This window comes from Photinus pyralis, unplaced genomic scaffold, assembly GCF_008802855.1.
Source record: "Photinus pyralis isolate 1611_PpyrPB1 unplaced genomic scaffold, Ppyr1.3 Ppyr1.4_LG2, whole genome shotgun sequence".
Classification (NCBI taxonomy): Eukaryota; Metazoa; Arthropoda; class Insecta; order Coleoptera; family Lampyridae; genus Photinus; species Photinus pyralis.
Window position 1 is genome coordinate 22,566,583 of NW_022170403.1, and position 17,890 is coordinate 22,584,472.

Here is a 17,890-nt window from a genome sequence, read left to right on the forward strand (position 1 = left end):
TAAGACCGGGCCGCGAATTTTGGGCAAACTTATTAACGTTTGTGTAAGAATCTGTAAGAAAAAAATTGTAAATTTTGGTCTTCTCCAAGGAACAAATCGCCCTCCAAAATTTCATATTGAATTCTACTATTAATCCAAAGTCAAAACTAATTCTGAAGGTACCTAATTGTACTGGGTATAACATCCCAAATTTCATCATATAGGTACCATTAATTTCACTAGCTCTTTACAATAGAAGGTATGTACAGTACTAATTAAAGCCTGCGATTTTGAGAGATAGTAATGATAAATGAAAGGAGAGAATTTTATGGAAAATATGACAATAATGTTCCAATTTTGGTATTTAGGATTTTTTTCCTAAACAATGACCGAAGTAGCGGAGACCTAAAATGAAGTACCTAGTCCTACGTATACATGCGCTTATGCGTCAGACTTGAGCACGAACGCAAATGAGGCAAGCTGAGGCCGTATGAGGCAACAAAAGATGTACCTACATGTGCATGTTCGCTTGATTTTTTCACACTAGGATTGTAAAAATTGTGTGAAATGGCCAAACACATTTGTTTCCTGTACTAATTTTTAGTGCACGTTCACTTAAAAAAAATAAAGTGTACTTTTTCGCTCTTGATGTCTGTCTGTCCGTCTGAGTCACAAAAAGGCTCCGGAACTACACCACTTACAAACTTGGTATTGGTGTCATTGGATCAGAAATTAAAAATTATTCCATGTTTGTCTCTTTCTCGATAAGGCATGAAATCTCCATAGGGGCTATTAAAATCGAAAAAAGAATTTGAAAGTGCACTCTTCGCCTCTTTGGTCACAATAAGCGGCTTAACGAATTTTTTTAATTCTTAAAATGATTGTGTCAAGATTACAGAGGAACGTTTTTACAGTATACCTAACAATATATTTTAACAGTAATGTTTTACTGACTAAAAGGGGCTACTGCTCCTGATAACATTCTGATTCCTTCAAAAAATTCTTATATTAGAAGTACAGAAGCGCAGGAGCACAGCAATTCCAGAAGGTGTATAAACAATACCTATATTAATTATACTGACACTTTTTTCGATGATCCATATTATTTTTCAAAAATTATTAGTGGATTAAAAGCCCAGAAATTCTGGACAGTGTAAGCAGATTAAAGATTGTCAAACACCTTCTACCGTATTATATTCTGCAGATCCTGTTTGTGTAATGGTGTCCTGTGAGAATCATGTTAGGTACTTTTGAGACAAACTTATCAAACCTACTCTTATTTTATATAGTTGGAGGATATGGCCCCAGACCCCCCGCTCCTGGTGCTATAAATTCTCCCGTAAAATATTTAGAACGATCAGCATGTTTATGATTTTTTTCTTGGAAGTGTCATCCCCACACCATGTTCTTTTTGTGGGACATAATACAAAATCTGTCGGGCGGGCCTTGGGGTTATTTCATACCTACATTAGAAATCGATTACTTTTTCCTTTCACCCCCAAAAATTCTTAAGATAGGTAATTGTTCATGATTTTTTTCTTGGGAGTGTCGTCACACTGTCTTCTTTTGTGGGCCATAAATCATAATAATATATTATAATCCACCGGATCTAGTGGGTTTCCCAGCACATTAGAAATCGATTTCTTTATTCTGTGGGGAGGTCTATTCCTCCTAGACCCTTGGTGTTAAATTCTACCCCAAAATGTTTTGGACAATCGGTATGTTTTTGTAATTTTTTTTAAGAGTGTCGTATTACACTGTCCTTTTTGTGGTGGATAATACATTATCCATTGGGGGGTCTCGCAGTCTACAGTTCTACACCCCCTCCCAGCACATTAGAATAATCCTGTTCTTTTTCCTGGGGAGTATTCCATACCCCCCAGTGTTAAATTCTCCCCCAAATTATTTAGGACAATTAGCATGTTTATGATTTTATTCTTGGACGTCATCACGCTGTTTTTGTGGAGCATAACACATACTCCACCAGGGGGCCCAAGCACATTAGAAATTTTTTTTTTCTTGGGAAGTCTTCTATACTCCCCAGTGATAAATTCTACCCCAAAATGTTTAGGACAATCCGCGTTTTTAAATACCTCCCACAGTGTACAGCCCTCAGCACATTAGGAATCGACCCCCTCCCCACCACCACTCAGCACGTTTAGTGTCACAAGGTGTCTTTTTTTGTGGGGCATAGTACATAATCCACTGAGTCTGGGTGGTTCCCAGTTCATTTGGAATCGATTTCTTTTTCTAGGAGGTATTCCATTCCACACCCACCTCTCCCGTGTTAAATTCTACCCTAAAATGTTTTGGACAATGAGATTATTTTTGGGAGTGTCATCACACTGTCTTTTTTTTTGTGGGGCATGTATATAATACACAATTCACCAGGTGTGGTGGGGGGTACTTCCCCCAGTCTACAGCTCCAGCACATTACAAATCGGTTTCTTTTCCGGGGGAGGGGAGGGGGGGTATTTCATACACCCCTAGACTCCCGCGGTCTTAAATTCTCCTTCAAAAGCTCATTTAACTTGCACTGATATGATTGTGGATACAATTGTTTCCATTGTACATTGTCAGTTACATTTAATAGGTAGAAGTTGGCATTTTGATTTCTTGCATTTTTGGAGATAGATTGAACTTATCTAACAGTTAATATCTATGGGAATTTTTTGGAAACGGATGGCTGGCCCTTAAAAAAGTAAAAAAAATGTTTCAGAAAAGTAAAGACAGACACAGAAATTATTTTAATTAACAGCAGCTGAATAATAACAGTATAGATACAATCAGATTCCAATAATTTAAACTAACTATACACAAGAACATAAAATTATTTTAAAAGCTACATACTATTCAAATACTGACAACAGTTGGTAGGTTGTGTAAGCAACCCTGCTATATTGGAAAATGCAAAATTATTGAAATGCAATCGCTCATTAAATTAAGTGAGATTACTCTTCACCTCTTTTTTACAATAAAAATTTTAGTTATTCAGCTACTGTCAAAATAAATTTATTTGCGAGAACTTTAATACTCGTTGGTAACAATACACATTAACCAACTAAATTTCTAAGGAATCATAACAGTGTCGCTCAACCGCAATTTACAAAACAGGCAAGAAAATTGAAACAATAGAATCACAGCAGGTTTTTCTTAGTAGTATAACAGTAAATGCAATAGATAAAAAATAAGAAACACCAATATACTAACGACTAGAATTAAAAACTATGTGATGTCTGGAAGAACACACTACTTATGCACCAAAATAACTTATAGATAGGTACACCTAGTACATAGTATTATTCAAAGCACAAAGGAACCGACGTAAATGGAAGAATAGGACTAGTTGTTTCCACATTAAGTGCAGTTGCCATACAATTGCTTGCATCTTCGTATTCGCCTAAGGCTTCCAAAACTTTTCCTAAATTGTACCTGTAACCGAAAACAAAATGTCATCAGTGTATATTCATAACATTGCTAGCTTCTACTTTAATCAAAATCAAATAAGAATGAAGCAGATAGAAAGAATGTTGGGACATAGCTCTTCAACATTTTAACGTTTGAATTTTATTTTAATTTGTAAATATTGTTCCATACCCTTTCTTTTGCTTCATTCATATTTGAACTTTAGTTAAAATTCACATACCATGTGATGTGATTTTTAGGATCAATCTTAGCAGCCTCACGCAATGTTGACTCTGCTAGTCCTTGAGAACCCATATAATGATATACAAGGCCTAACTGTTGAAGCGATTTAATATGTTGTGGATTGATTGCGACGGCATTTTGAAAACATAACTTTGCCTCCGCCCATTCCTTTTTGTACATATGCAGTAGTCCACGCTGCAACACAGTGTTTGAACGTGCTCTTCCGACTACTAAAGAACTTACCATATGGATAACGTGATGCGAAAGTGGAAATATTTGCGTGGCTTCCTGTATACACTGCTGAACATACGCCGGTTCGTCGAGTGTCAAGTAAATTTCAGCTAATAAAAGCCAGACCTCCATTTGAAGTTTCCAGGCACGCTGAGGACCAGGTCGCGGACTAAAGCTGCTAATTGAGCTCGCAACTTCACTTAGTGCGTGTTCAACTCGTGAAGCTGCCATGCTGTGCGCCTGTAAAGAACCTAAACAGAGATTGCCGGTGCGCGCACCTAAATTTTATCTTACTCGAATCTTTATCCGACATTTCCGATGTGTATAGTTGGAAGACCGAACGTGTGTCGCTCTTACGATCACATTCAGGAACATCGGAGCTGATTTGGCCTTCGTAAAGGTTCTTCCACAACTCCAACATTTGTTTACCAGTTATCAGTGCTTTCTAAAATCATTAGCTTACATAATCTGGTCTATGAATCAGTCAAAAGTACCTCTCCACCATTCAGATGCAATTCTAGGTACGCTTTCACATACATTAAGTTTAAACAGTCGGGATACTCTAGGAGCGCAGCTTCCACTACATCTAAAGCATCGACATGCTGAGAGTTGGCAGATAATAATAAAGCTAGCAAATGTAGGGTGGAAGAGCTTTCATATCGTAGATCAAGTGCAGTTTGTACATGAGCAAGCGCTTCAGTGATACGTCCCATTATAGCCAACTGCAATCCGAGATAATATTCACTCAAATGGTCATGCGGTTCAATTTCCAAGGCACTGTACCATCACAATCAATAACGTAACCGATACTACATAAAAGCTTACCTAATAAAAGACTTAAGGGCATTCTCGTTGAATTGTTCTTCTTTCTTAACGCTCGTATTTTTCGCCTGTAACTGATGACCAATCCCTATGTACAGGTAGCACCTACCAAGAAGGCCGGTAGAGTGAGAAAATTCAATTTTTTTCGCCTCCATACTGAAATCTGTCCCTTCAAAAGGTAAATCTAAATGCTCATAGCAAAGACGTGCTACAAGCAAACAATTTACGGATTGGTTCGGTTCAAGACGAATTACTTCTTTGAATATCCCTAAAGCATCCACATATCGGCCAGTTGTTATTAAGCTTAACGCGTGTTGTCGCCACACGTGAGATTCTTCAAACGAAAATTTCATTGCGCGTTCAAACGACTTGAAAGATAAGTTATAATTGCTACTTAAAAAGTGGGGGGTGGGCGAGGAAAACCACCAATTCACTGCTTAAAATTTCAAAATAAGTTACATCTCCCATGTAACAATAACAATGCATAAGATGGGCAGTCCAAAAGCTCTTGTGTTTTAATTTATTTTTATTAGCACCATCTCATTTTCTTCAAAAAACATACACCGACTTGTCTGCTGGAAACAAGGAAGAAAGTCTCCCTTTGGTATCTTTCATTACCCCTTGGATTCTAAGATCGATAAATGCTTGATTACCCTTTACCTTTTCAAAAATTGCGTTTTGAATTTGTATTTTCAACATAAGGAAGTTTCCACACGTACCGCTTCATAGCGAACGTGAACGAAAGTATGTCTGGCGATAACAAGAAACGTATTGCGGTTCGTTCCGTTTTGCTTAAAGCCGAACACGTAAGAAAAATGGTTTTCTACTGGTTTAAAAAGGTACGTTTCGGTTTTTCTCCTGAGGGCTGATTCTAACTGATTTCAACGGTCGAAAAAGAATTTCGACGGCGCCATGACACCAAATTTCTACTCTTAGGGTGTAATAGGAAGTTTACGTTTCTTTAAGTTTGCTCTTATATTTTGCTAAGTTGGCTGTCTGATTTTGAACTATTTTAAACTTTAAAAACCAGTGGCGTAACTAGGTAGGTGCCAAAAGTGCCGCGGCACCGCGCTCTGAATGGGGGAGGGCGCGCTGAAGCACCGAGGGCACTAAGTCGGGATGGGCAATACATGGTGTACTGTATAGGGACAAGAACGGCAGTTAAATTCTAATACTTTGCTAAAGTCGACTACAGGGTGCACTGAAATATAATTAAAACTAAATTTACGCTCCTTTAGGATGAATCGAACATTGTTAAAAAGTAAAAAAATTATCAAAGTCTTTGTGTGAGATGTAAGGGATTTCAGCGCATTTTGTGTGGCAGATCAGTACTTTTATTAACCACAATCAATAAGATTTTGTCGGGGGCCCCATATTCCCTTTGTCGGTATCCACCTCCGACATCCCGTTCGCCCGGAATTCGCGTTTAAAGTTTTGACTCCACCGTTAGTAAGATCTTGTCGAGAGCTACCACATTCCCTTTGTCGGTACCCGCTTCCGACGCCCCCACAAACGGCGGATGTATACACAGTTTGAATCAAAACACTTGTACTTGTACCACGCTATCTTAAGTGCCTCAATATGAATGGCGACTGTGTTGAAAAATAGCCTAAGAGTGTAGCTTCCAAATGTATATAATAAAAGTTGTTTATTACACTTTCTTAATTTTTTATTTCAAAACGTCTGTTACTTTCTGGATGGCCCTTGTAGTACAAAGTTACAGCGGTAGGAAAAGGCTGCAGATTTAAAATAATAATAATAATAATACTTTATTTGTGATCTATACAATAGTCTGTATTAGTGTAACCAGCATTTGCACGCAATCATTTCTACGACTTGTGCCCATGCCATAGTTAAATTTGACGCGAGAATTGGAAACACTATAAATAAATGTATTTCTATTCTTCATTCAGTGAAAGATTTCGTTATTCAAAGCATCTTTCTAAAATTTAAGTATGCAAAATTTGTGTGTAAATTCGAAAGGGTGCAGTGCTGTTAAAATTTCGTGTAAAGTTTCTCTCAAAAATGTACCTACCGTGTTTTATTAATTAGAGCGCAATGGTAACTGATTAGGCGCCAAAATCTGGTAGGGCGCCAAAACCTGATCCGGCACCGCTTCGAAAAATACCTAGTTACGCCACTGTTAAAAACAAAACCTTGTTCGACTCTAACCCTACAGTAGCTACAATCGTACCTATTATTATTCCTCCATGACGGAAATTAAAATGGTTTTTGTTGGGATGTGATTTTAGTCTCCGCCATTGTAAGATACGTAGGTAAAAGTAAAGCAAAACAAAGCCACGGATAAAAAATGTAAACAGTGTACCAAAACACAAAATTGAGGTACCACGTGCGACTTTCCGAATAACAAAGCGCGCACTGTCGCTATCCCTTCTATTTCGACGTTGAAATCGTAATTTTAACCACTCTAGTCTAGTTGAATTTATTTTCAACGGTAGAAAAGTTATGACGTTTCAATGACGTATATTAGTAGTTCATGATAACACCGATAGATGGTTACGATCGCAATTTCGACGCAACTACTGAAATTTCAACCGTCGAAATCAGTTAGAATCGGCCCCCTGAGCGAGATTTAAATAGCGAAAGGAGGACCAATCCAGCGCAACGTCAAGAATATTATACAAAAACTAGTCAGTCAGTGCAGTTGTGAAATGAATGCCCAGCTGGCATTTGATAACTCACTGGGAGAAAAAAAAACAAAAATATGGTAGGGTGCATCCACTGGTAGCGTCTTTTTTACGAAAACTTTTGCTGCTAGTGAGCGATCATACATTCCATGCAATGTAAATAGTTGGCCGTTCTCAGAGACAGCCGAGCTATTCAGAGACGCTCGCTTCCCCCTAACTGGCCAGAGGGGACCCTCTTCACTCTGTGAAATCATTCTCAGCATGCAAATCACCAGGAATGGACGCCATAATACCACCCCCTGCAATATAAGGACTGGATGTTATGTCATCTACCTCCGTGATGAATATGAATCTAAAAAGAAATTTGAAATATCTTCAATAGTTTTGAAGATATCGCAAAAAAACGAAAATTTCTGATTTTCTTTTTTAATTTTTTTATGATAAACTAATCGTAGTAGACATTTCTAATTAACACATTATTCGGACACTTTTTAATGGAGATTTCAAATATGGCATCCTGTTTTTAATTACTTTCAAGATGACGGAGAAACACGTGGCAACTTTAGTTTTTCTTATGGGCGCCATATTGAATTTTGACATTTTGGGATTACGTCTTTTTTTCTCTTTACAACGATATCTCACACATGGTGGTTCAGTATCACATTTTTTCTAAAAATACAATTTTTAATTTTTTGAGAAGAGTGCTTTGGAAAAACAAAACGTTCTTTTGTTGTAAACAAAAGTTTGACAGTTTGATCCATCTGTCTGGTTGCAGCGTTGTCAGAGAAGTAGAAATTCGATGTTCATCTGAACAGAATTAAACCTTCGTTATTCAAGAAAATTATACATAAAATGTGAACATGTGTTCAAATTGCCCACCTCCTAATTCTGAGCATAGTGCCACTCTTTTCCTAAGATTTGCTATGGCTCTTGACACATCCCTTCTTCTAATCTTGTGTCTGAGAGTGCTCACAATTCTAAGACGAAGTTCATCAAGGTCGGCTGGCAATGTTTTGCAAATTTCATTTTTCATTGTTCCCCACAAAAAATAGTCCAAGGGAGACAGCTGAGGTGACCGCGCCGGCCAGCGTACATCGCCATTATGAGCAATAACATGATTGGGGAACAATTCCGATAAGCATTCCCCAACCCTCCTAGCATTGTGGGGCGGTGCGCCATCTTGCTGGAACCACATTGAGTTCAAACGATAAAGAGGAACGTTATTAATTACCAATAAAATCGGTTAGAAATGTCCTCAGGAAATGGAGGTACCGATCAGCATTTAAAGTCTCTTTGTACATGTAAGGACCCATTATTGTATCGCCCAATAAACCGACCCATACGTTAACGCTAAAACGTATTTGTGGTCGTCGTTCTTGAAATTGATGAGGATCAGTAATGTTCATTGCACTTATGCAAAACTTTGATAACGCACTAATAAATTATTATTTATTATTATATTGTGGCGATTAAACATTGCTGTATTAAGGAATTGCATTTTCTTGAATCTGATTATTGACAAACGTACAAAAAGCTACTCGTCGTTCATGATCTCCTGGATGGAGCGTTTGGGGTATATAAATTGCCCAAGGCCGATATTTTTAAGAGTTCTCCAAACAACTTGATGGAATGGCAAATTCAGCTGGGCTGCAACTTTTCTTGAGGAGACAGATGGATTGTCTTGCACCTAATTAACAATTATTAAATGATGAATAGATTAGTAGTTGTAAGCATCTAAAATGTTTACCGCTTGCAAAATTGCCTGCTCATATTCATTGGGCCTATCACCCTATTGCTGTCTACATCTTTTAAAAGAACCATATTCGCCCAAGTTTTTATGCAGCAAAGAAAAATACCTCAAACTAGGTTGTTGCCGCTCTGGATAACGCTGCAAGTATGTTGCAGCAGCCATGTGGGCATTTCGATGAGAAGTATAGTAAATTTGGATCATATCTCTTTGATCTGCACTTGGAAAAGGCATTTTCGCAATACAACTAGCATAAACCTAAATGACACTACATGAAATAAGTCAACCTTTTCTTCACAACAAAAGAACGTTTTATTTTTCAAAGCACTCTTCTCAAAAAATTAAAAATTGTATTTTTAGGAAAAGTGTGATACTGAGCCACCATGTGTGATATATTATTATTATTATTATCGTTGTAAAGAGAAAAAAAGGCGAAATCTCAAAATGTGAAAATTCAAAATGGCGCCCATAAGAAAAACCAAGCCACGTGCTTCTCAGTCATCTTAAAAGTTAAAAACTGGATGCCATATTTGAAATCTCCATTAAAAAGTGTCCGAATAATGTGTTAATTAGAAATTTCTACTACGATTAGTTTATCATAAAAAAATTAAAAACGAAGATCAGAAATTTTCGTTTTTTTGCGATATCTTCAAAATATTTCAAATTTCTTTTCAGATTCTTATTCAGCACGAAAATTAGCAACTTTGCCCCCATTTAACCAACCTTCTATCTCTTAAGATAAGTGAGATCCCCATAGTGGCACTCGAAAAATGGACACCGTGTATACAGGCTGTATCACTTTCAGATACATAGATACCTATAAACAATGGAGGGAGATAAAGATTGACTTTATCTCCAAATCTGGCAAAGATGATTACACCTAAAGAATATCGCCCAATCAGTTTAATGTCGTTTCTTCTTAAGACGCTTGAAATACTGTGCGATAGATACAAAAGGGATACGGCGCTAACACGGTTTCCGCTGCACCCTCACCAAGGAAGATCTACAGTTAGCTCTGCACTGCGTCGTAGGGAGGATTGATGATCGTTGGACTATTGACAGTCCACACTGGGAGTATCCATAGACACAGAGAGGGCATTAAACAAAACAACCTTTGAAACAATAGAAATCACGGCGTAACAAAGAGCAGTGCACATCAGCACAGAGAACTTTCTCTTCACAAGAAGAACAGTAGAGGGTCTTCCAGCTCCCCTGCTATTGTAAAATCACCTACAATTCTCAGACAGGAAGTATCTTCTGTTGTGCCATCTGGTAGCCTAGAACCAAACTCTCCATAACCTTAGCACTTCTTAATCATGTGGAAAGACTAGCATGCCCTTGCTGGCACAGGCACCCAGCCGCTAGGCAAACTCCCTACTGTATTCCAGGCAGAATTGGTAGGAGTAGCGCTTAGTGCAAGAAATTAGACTAAATCATCCTATACATAATTGCATTATCTATTGTTACATGCCTCTGTGGTTTTCCTCAGTTTCACATGATAATTACATACCTCTTGTAATAATGCAAACTGACCCCATCTCGCAGTAGCCAAGGTAAGTAAATCATAGACAAAAGTTGCGTCACGATATGCATTTAATCTGGCTTCTTTAAATTCGACGGATTGAGATAACACTGTATGGCGTACGGCCATTGCTTCCGCAACCAATAACACCAAAAGTGATTCTTCGCATTCATTTCTAGGTACAAACTGACAGAAGATACTAATCAACTGCAAAGCTTACACAAAATTACCTGGTTTAAGGAACTGTATTGTTTTGGCTTCCACGCAGAATCTTTCATAGTCATCGTAGGCGGCTTATAATCGTCACACACAGTGCCGCGTAATATTAATTCGGCCAACTGACACAAAAATTTCAAACGTATTGTGTGGACCGTCTGAGCTTCGACAGCACTTAGAATTATTCTGTACCTTTCCAGAGCGGCAAACGGTTTTCCTTGTCTTAGTAACATAAGAGGTGCTTCGTGTAGCGCTTGTTCCAAAATTGGGCTCAGTGTCTTATGTATAGCTGGCGGTTGTGGAGAATGCGTACCAGTGCTCGAAATGGAGGTGTATTGTTGCTTTTCCACTTCCTGAGCGTATAGAAGGGCAAGATCGGAGGCTACTTCAAAATAATGAAGTGTTTCCACCTCTCTTTCTGCTTTCTTGAACTTACTAGGACCCGCAGATACCTTCACATTGCACAATGCTTTAATGGCAAACGATTCTGCAACTGTTCGTAAACTACGCCTACAATTCACACATAAGGAACATTCCTATCGCCTTTAGAATACATACAATGGCAATTTCTTCTCGGAAAGTGCATCTAAATCAGCAGACTTAAAACTGTTCAAACTATCAGTGTACTGGCCACAAGCGTAATACAATTTTCCTAATAACAAAAACGAATCTAGTGCTACTTCTGCCTGCAAAGGTTTGTTTGAGTAATACAGTGGTACTCATCATGTAGAACCTTTATTCCTTCTGAACTAGATGCCAATTCCAAGAACTGTTTGGCTTCCATTAGACCAATTTTGGCACGATGAATGTTTGCCTCGATTGGGGGCCATTCTTCCAAATATTTTTCCAATTTACCTTCCCCAATTAAAAAGTTAGCCAAGTATTCTGAAATAATGAATAAGTGTTTTTCATAATATGTTGCTATCATACCAGAATTTGGGGAGCGCTCTTTCAAATGCTCAGCTAATTGTATCACTTTTAACCAATTTTGTTCTTCTCTGTATTTCTCTATGTCTATGTCCATCTTAATTGCATTATATTTTGTGGAACGCGTTGTCATGGTTTTGGAGAAAGAATAAAATAATAAAAATCCAAATTATTTGTTTATTTATTAATATTAGAATTTTTCTAAGGTTGCCTTGACAGACCCCAACGTCACATAACCTTGCTTCGTATGATCGCTGCACATCCACTCCCATGACTAATGTACAAGGTGAGAGTAAAATGGGGTGTCATTATCAATCTCCTTTCAGGCGAATCAAATGTTAAAAACAAAGGTGAAGGATTGTGAACGGACGAGAAGGACGAGGTAGATTTGATCACAGTATTACCATTGAATTTAGTATTACGTTTGATGAATTATAACGTTTTCTTAAATTGTAGGCAATGATCAATAGGTAGCTTTGGTTAAAATATTCTGCGGCATTACGCATGAATCGATAAGAATAGGGGAATTCCGCCTTCATTTTTCATTTCTGATTTACAAAGTACATTAAAAATAAAAAGACCTCAATTTTTATTTAAAATAAACCCAAAATAAATTATTGGAAAGCTGTGTTTTTAGTCCGAATTTGAAACGCTTCAGTCCAAATACGTCATAAACCTACAACCAATCACGTAAAGATGAGCCGGCAACCTTGTGCGAAGCCCAAAACACCCACGCAAAAGTACAAGTGACAAGCGCCTGTGACATCTTGTGGCATTCTCCTGCAGTATTGTTAAGTCGTGATGTCATCTGAGTGGTTCTAGGAGCCAATGAATAGGAGCTGATTGGTCGGACTTATTTCGTCACCACAATCATTTCTTTTTAGTTTGGTCGGGTGTAGTCTGTTACATTTCAATTTTTAGTAGACGAGAGATATCCAGTATTTATGCTAGGTATGGAGCTTTCATGTTTCTACAAATTATAAACATTATTAATACCATAGCGAATTTTCTAGAGCGCCATCAAGTCGATTAAGGATTAGTCATCGGCGATAAGGAATGAATGCGAATATGACTCATTCTTTCCTTTGTAGTATATAATCAAAGATTCTTTCTGAGATCTATGATAAGCCTTTTAGACTATTTGAGACCGTTTATATGTCCTATATATAATAATTGAGTTTAGTTTTTGAGTCTTTCTTTATTGTTAATGTTAGTTACTGTGAACTTGAATTTAATAATTAATTGTACATAAATAAATCACATAATTTAATTTACATTACAATACCTACATTTAAATAATCATATTTTGCAAGCACTTTTAAAAAAAAAGAATTAAATCAATGTTTAAATGGTTGTATTTTATATAATATTTACAATTGATTGACTAATGATATTTTTTTGTTTATCAGTAAAGTTTATAATTAAACAAACCAAATACGGAATAAGAATGGTCAACAGAATATATACAACGTATGGGATTGATGGAGTTGAACCAAATGGATAGAACCAATATCCTCGTCTAGTTGCATCTCTTGTATGATGACTAGAAAATGCAGTGAAAATAATGAGAGCAACTCTCAGCAACCATCTCTCACGTAAAGTGTACGAAATTAAGAATAATATGAAGACAACTATCAAGGGAACAGAAGAACAGTGTAAAGCCGGTCTATTTTTCAAACTTGTTGCATCCTAAATAAGATTACTGCATTAATGAATGTTGTTGTGCATATTACCTTTAGACTAAATGAGCGAGCAGCATAAAAATGATCGAGATCTATACCAGATGCTATAACTGTACAGAGAGCAATCTCTATTAGGGTTTGTAGTGTATAACGATTTCGGAATGTCATGCACACAATAAGCCACGAGATACCCCCGATTAATGCATGTGTAATGTTGTCGAACAAGGCCTTATGTAGATGGAGACGGAGGTGTTCCACAAGATAATCACCGATGACTGCTGTAAGGGCAAGTAACAGTATTAAGATACCGTGAGAACTGTACAATATTTGGAGAACAAACATTTATAAATCATTTACAAAAACAAGGTTAACTATACATCCACAAATGACAGGATGAATGGAAATTTACGTCATGTGTATACAGGGTGATTTACAGTGGCGTGTAAACTATCAATTCAACTTCTTGTCCAGAAAAATAAATTAGATCTGTGGAACCTTGTAAAGGTATCTATCTGTCCAGTATGGTCCTACATTTTTTCGATTTTGTATATATTTACCCGTGTAGGAGCAGGAGCACTGGAGTTTGGGGGTGACTATGGGTATGACTTATTTTTCTTTTAGACAATATGGGGAGAGTCCGATGACTACTCTTCCCTCGAATACTCGCGATTTTTAAACATTTCTTTGTAGAAGGCCACCAGGAATTTAAAGACTCATATGGTGCGGGATAGAAGTATAAATTTTAATATATGACGTGGTTATCAGTTCGGGTGGCTTCTACGTCTACCTCGGTCCAGCATATCTTGTCTGGGTATATAAGATAGTGACCTCCCTACAGGTACAGACCTTTTTGTTTGCACCATCAGAGTTGGGTATTCCCACGTCGAGAGTAGTAAAATGAGCGGTGTGTGAGCGAGCAATTATTTTATTAGTTAATTGGTAGTTGATGTTGAGAGGTTCCACCCCGTATATACAATTTACGACAATGCACACATTTTTTAGAGTTGGCAACTTAGACCATATAGTACATGGACTGCTAATTGTAACTAAAATATGGTCAAGGACATCGCCTGGGTATGTGAGTTTCAGGGTAAACGAGTCTGTCCGAAGTTGTCCGATTAGACACGATTTGAGACTGTCAACCTATAAATTAACAAACGTCAATTAATTAATCGCCTAGATATCCCAAAAAAACAAACTTATTCTTATTTGTGGACGTATAGCAAATAATGAAGAGCATTTAAAGCTTCCCGTACTACGCGGTTACTATAAAGCTGCTCTTTAAGCGATCGTATTGGTGTTTACACGACTTTAGTTTACCCTGAGATTCACATACCCACATAGATATATAAATACATAGATACAGCCATACCCCAACATAGTTCAAAAGGACGTACCATCTATTACCATCACTTTCGGCACATTAATTACGTATAGCGCTATCCTTTATAGAGATACCCTGAGCATGGAAGACAAGATTCGCATTATTTATTATAACTACTGTCAATCAAATTGTTAGCACAAATCACACAGAAAATTATCAGATTTGAGACTTTACAACATAAATAAACCGCCTTTTTATTTATTTAAATCGCATAGCAGCAAGAAATGTTACATTTAAAATGGAAGATGTTAGTTATAAAGCTGGCAAATGAAGAATTTGAAAAAATTACAGCTGACAACTGGAAGAAAGTGTGTGAACATGTGGAAAGTGATTAATTTAAAAGAGAAGTTATATTTGGTTGATGTTGCTGAACTTTATAATAAGTGTTAATAATGGCAGTGATGATTCGAATTTGTCAATTTCATTTGACGATGATTCGGATTGTGAGCTTTTACAAACGTAATGAATGTTCACTAAATGAGTATTATCACCAATTGGATATCATTGTTAAGGTGTTGTATTTATTTTAAATAAATGTACACGTGTAGCTTACTTACTACAATTAGCACTATAATTTCAAAAAGAAACCCCACCGAATGGACATATGCCGAAAGGTAGGCAAGACGCGTAGCGACCAAAATTTGATATTGCACGCACACACAGTCTAAAAACTCGTTTTCCTAAGAATATTGGACGGATCCTTCTTTGTGATCATGATATAAACGCACTGCATCAACATCATATAGGCCAAAATAATAATTGGAAACGAATTCACTTCCTGTCGCAACAATTTCCTTTACCATTACGCCTAAAACCATGCAATTAAAATTAAAATGTTGAACATAAACTTTACTTACTTACGGTTTTTTTGATATTCTGCAAGCCAGCAATGAATTCACTGCAGCACATCATGCCAAACAGGGTAAACATTATCCCAAATTTGAATGGCGTAGTTCGATGTAATAAAACTATTTCAGGAATAACAATTATGGACGCGTCTATCATTATGGCAAGCACTAATGTTATTCGTATTCAATTGATAACCCAATAATTACATATTTAGTGAAAAAACCGCCCATCATGTTTAGGGCGAATATTTTTAGTTAGATTGGATTTCGCGCTATCGTGAAATGTGTCAACTGTCACATGACTTATGGGACGCGCTAAGTTTGTTTTAAGCGTCCGATTCGCGTACGACATAGTGGTTAATGCAATAAAAAGAGATAGAACATGTTTCTTCTTGGTTAGAAAGTAATGGAGAGATGTACAAATTTCTTTGATATGTTTTTTAAAAAACGAGGTACGTTTGTTAAGGATGGCTGTATCTAGGTATTTATATATCTATGGCATACCCCCAACCGACTACAGTGCCCTCTATCCGTGACCGCCCATTTTGTATTGGAAGCATAGTGCGAATAGCAGTCCTATGGTCTAAGGTTGGCAACCGCGCAATTTTTAGGAGGGGAGAAGGGAAAGCTGTTTGCGCCATCTAGAGAGCACGAACGTGGGTACGTTTGTCATCTTGTTTTTAATGGCGGTCGCGAACGTGTCGCTCCATAAGTGTTTGTTGTTATTTTGTGTTATTTAATGCAGGTAGTAATCTTTGCATTTCTTTATACTTATGTTGTTTGTGTTTTGTATGCAGCATTTTATATTTTTGTGAGTTTCAATCTTTGTTTTTGAAAACGACTTGATTTAACCTTAATGCAGAATCGTATATTATTTGATACCGTTTTCCTTTTGTTTGTAATCGTTTACGTTTTTGGTGAAATGGTTGCTTAATTTATGTTTATGTTTTAATTACATGGTCTTGACAAGAACTAATCATTCATTCAACACTCTTTTGCGTGAGTACGACACCTTTTGGCTTTGCTTACATTAATGTACATTAACTAAATTTCCGGGTTTCCACAATCTTCATAATTAAAAAAACAAACTTCACAGTTTCAGTGTTTTATTTTACGTTCCTTCCCTACTGTGCTTCAAGTCATAGCGTTGTCTACAACTAGCGAAGGGGGCTCGGCCTTAGATGTTTGATTACGTGCCACTTTTCAAATTTAAGCGGGATTTTGTTTAATTTTGGAGATTATTGTCGTTCGGGGGGGGGGGATTTTTAAACGTTGCCGGGTTGACTTTATTGCCCTGTTCTCGTAGGGTGAAGTTAGCGTAGAACCTTGTAGTACACTACAATGTTAGGTCAAACGGAGGGTTTTTCCTAGTTTAGGGTTTGGAGGTTGCACAAGTTTTCATGTAAGATATAAAGGTTGATCCCATTATTTGGCATTCACAAAGGATAGTTAGTTCACGCTTTAGAAATTATTACCTTAACGTAAGAACAATAGCGTAGGTTTTTGAGGTATACTGTAACGGGAGGCATTTAATGGGGATTATTTAATTTGAATTTTGTAAATTTTATTGATTATTTAAGAGAGAGGAAGTCGCTTTAGGCCGTCATAGATCTCAGGTTGGGGTTATCCGCGTTTGAATGTGTTACAATACCAGGTGCTCGACTCGACAAAAAGACAACTTAAGTTAAGGGTGACTTTTGCCGATTGTTGAAGAGCCAAAATGGTGCAACATACCAATCGCAATCTTTATTTAACCTAGTTCCTCCGAAGATTAGATCGCTACCCCTCTCAGATTTTAGAATCACACTAAAAAAATTGTTTATTCAACACCCTTTTTTCTCATTTGATGAGTTTAACGACTTCTGTTGGAGTGGTTCGTAATTGTATCAGTCATTCTGTGTTATATGTTTTTTTTATTATGTTTGTTGTATTATATGCTAGTGTGTTCTTTATCTAATGACGAGTGTAAATGTATCAACATGTCTGCACAACAAATATATATATTATTATTATTATTAACACGCGAGAAAACAACTCCCTCGTGTTATAAATGTATCTGTAAGTAATTGATATATATTAAATTGTTATTTAATTTTATGTAAATAAATTCCGTAATTAAATTTACGTTACAATAGTTAGTGCTAATTTACAGTAAATGTTATTACCGTTAATAATGCAAGTACGCCTATGAGTTTTAGGTTATAATCTTATCTGTCACTTCAGGAAAATTAGGAAA

The 17,890-nt window shown here is 36.9% G+C and overlaps 2 protein-coding genes across 3 annotated transcripts; both read right to left on the reverse strand.

The window, feature by feature from the left end:
* Window positions 1–2,711: 2,711 nt before the first annotated feature.
* Window positions 2,712–12,033, reverse strand: LOC116163506 (tetratricopeptide repeat protein 7B). The gene is made up of 11 exons (XM_031477467.1): window positions 11,744–12,033; window positions 11,547–11,698; window positions 11,372–11,499; window positions 10,828–11,323; window positions 10,586–10,783; window positions 4,684–5,048; window positions 4,353–4,635; window positions 4,153–4,303; window positions 3,871–4,109; window positions 3,626–3,822; window positions 2,712–3,411 (listed from the first exon to the last, which is right to left on the reverse strand). Exons 1-11 carry the CDS (start codon window positions 11,871–11,873, stop codon window positions 3,279–3,281), a joined length of 2,472 nt encoding a protein of 823 aa, XP_031333327.1. The 5' UTR covers window positions 11,874–12,033; the 3' UTR covers window positions 2,712–3,278.
* Window positions 12,034–13,079: 1,046 nt separating this feature from the next.
* LOC116164174 (transmembrane protein 267) lies at window positions 13,080–13,812 on the reverse strand. Of its 2 annotated transcripts, XM_031478315.1 has the most exons (3): window positions 13,763–13,812; window positions 13,474–13,700; window positions 13,080–13,429 (listed from the first exon to the last, which is right to left on the reverse strand). In XM_031478315.1, the coding sequence occupies exons 1-3, from the start codon at window positions 13,773–13,775 to the stop codon at window positions 13,100–13,102; spliced, it is 570 nt and encodes a 189-aa protein (XP_031334175.1). In that variant the 5' UTR covers window positions 13,776–13,812; the 3' UTR covers window positions 13,080–13,099. The 2 variants fall into 2 exon arrangements, with proteins under 2 accessions (XP_031334175.1, XP_031334174.1); XM_031478314.1 differs by having other exon boundaries at window positions 13,474–13,802.
* Window positions 13,813–17,890: the final 4,078 nt, after the last annotated feature.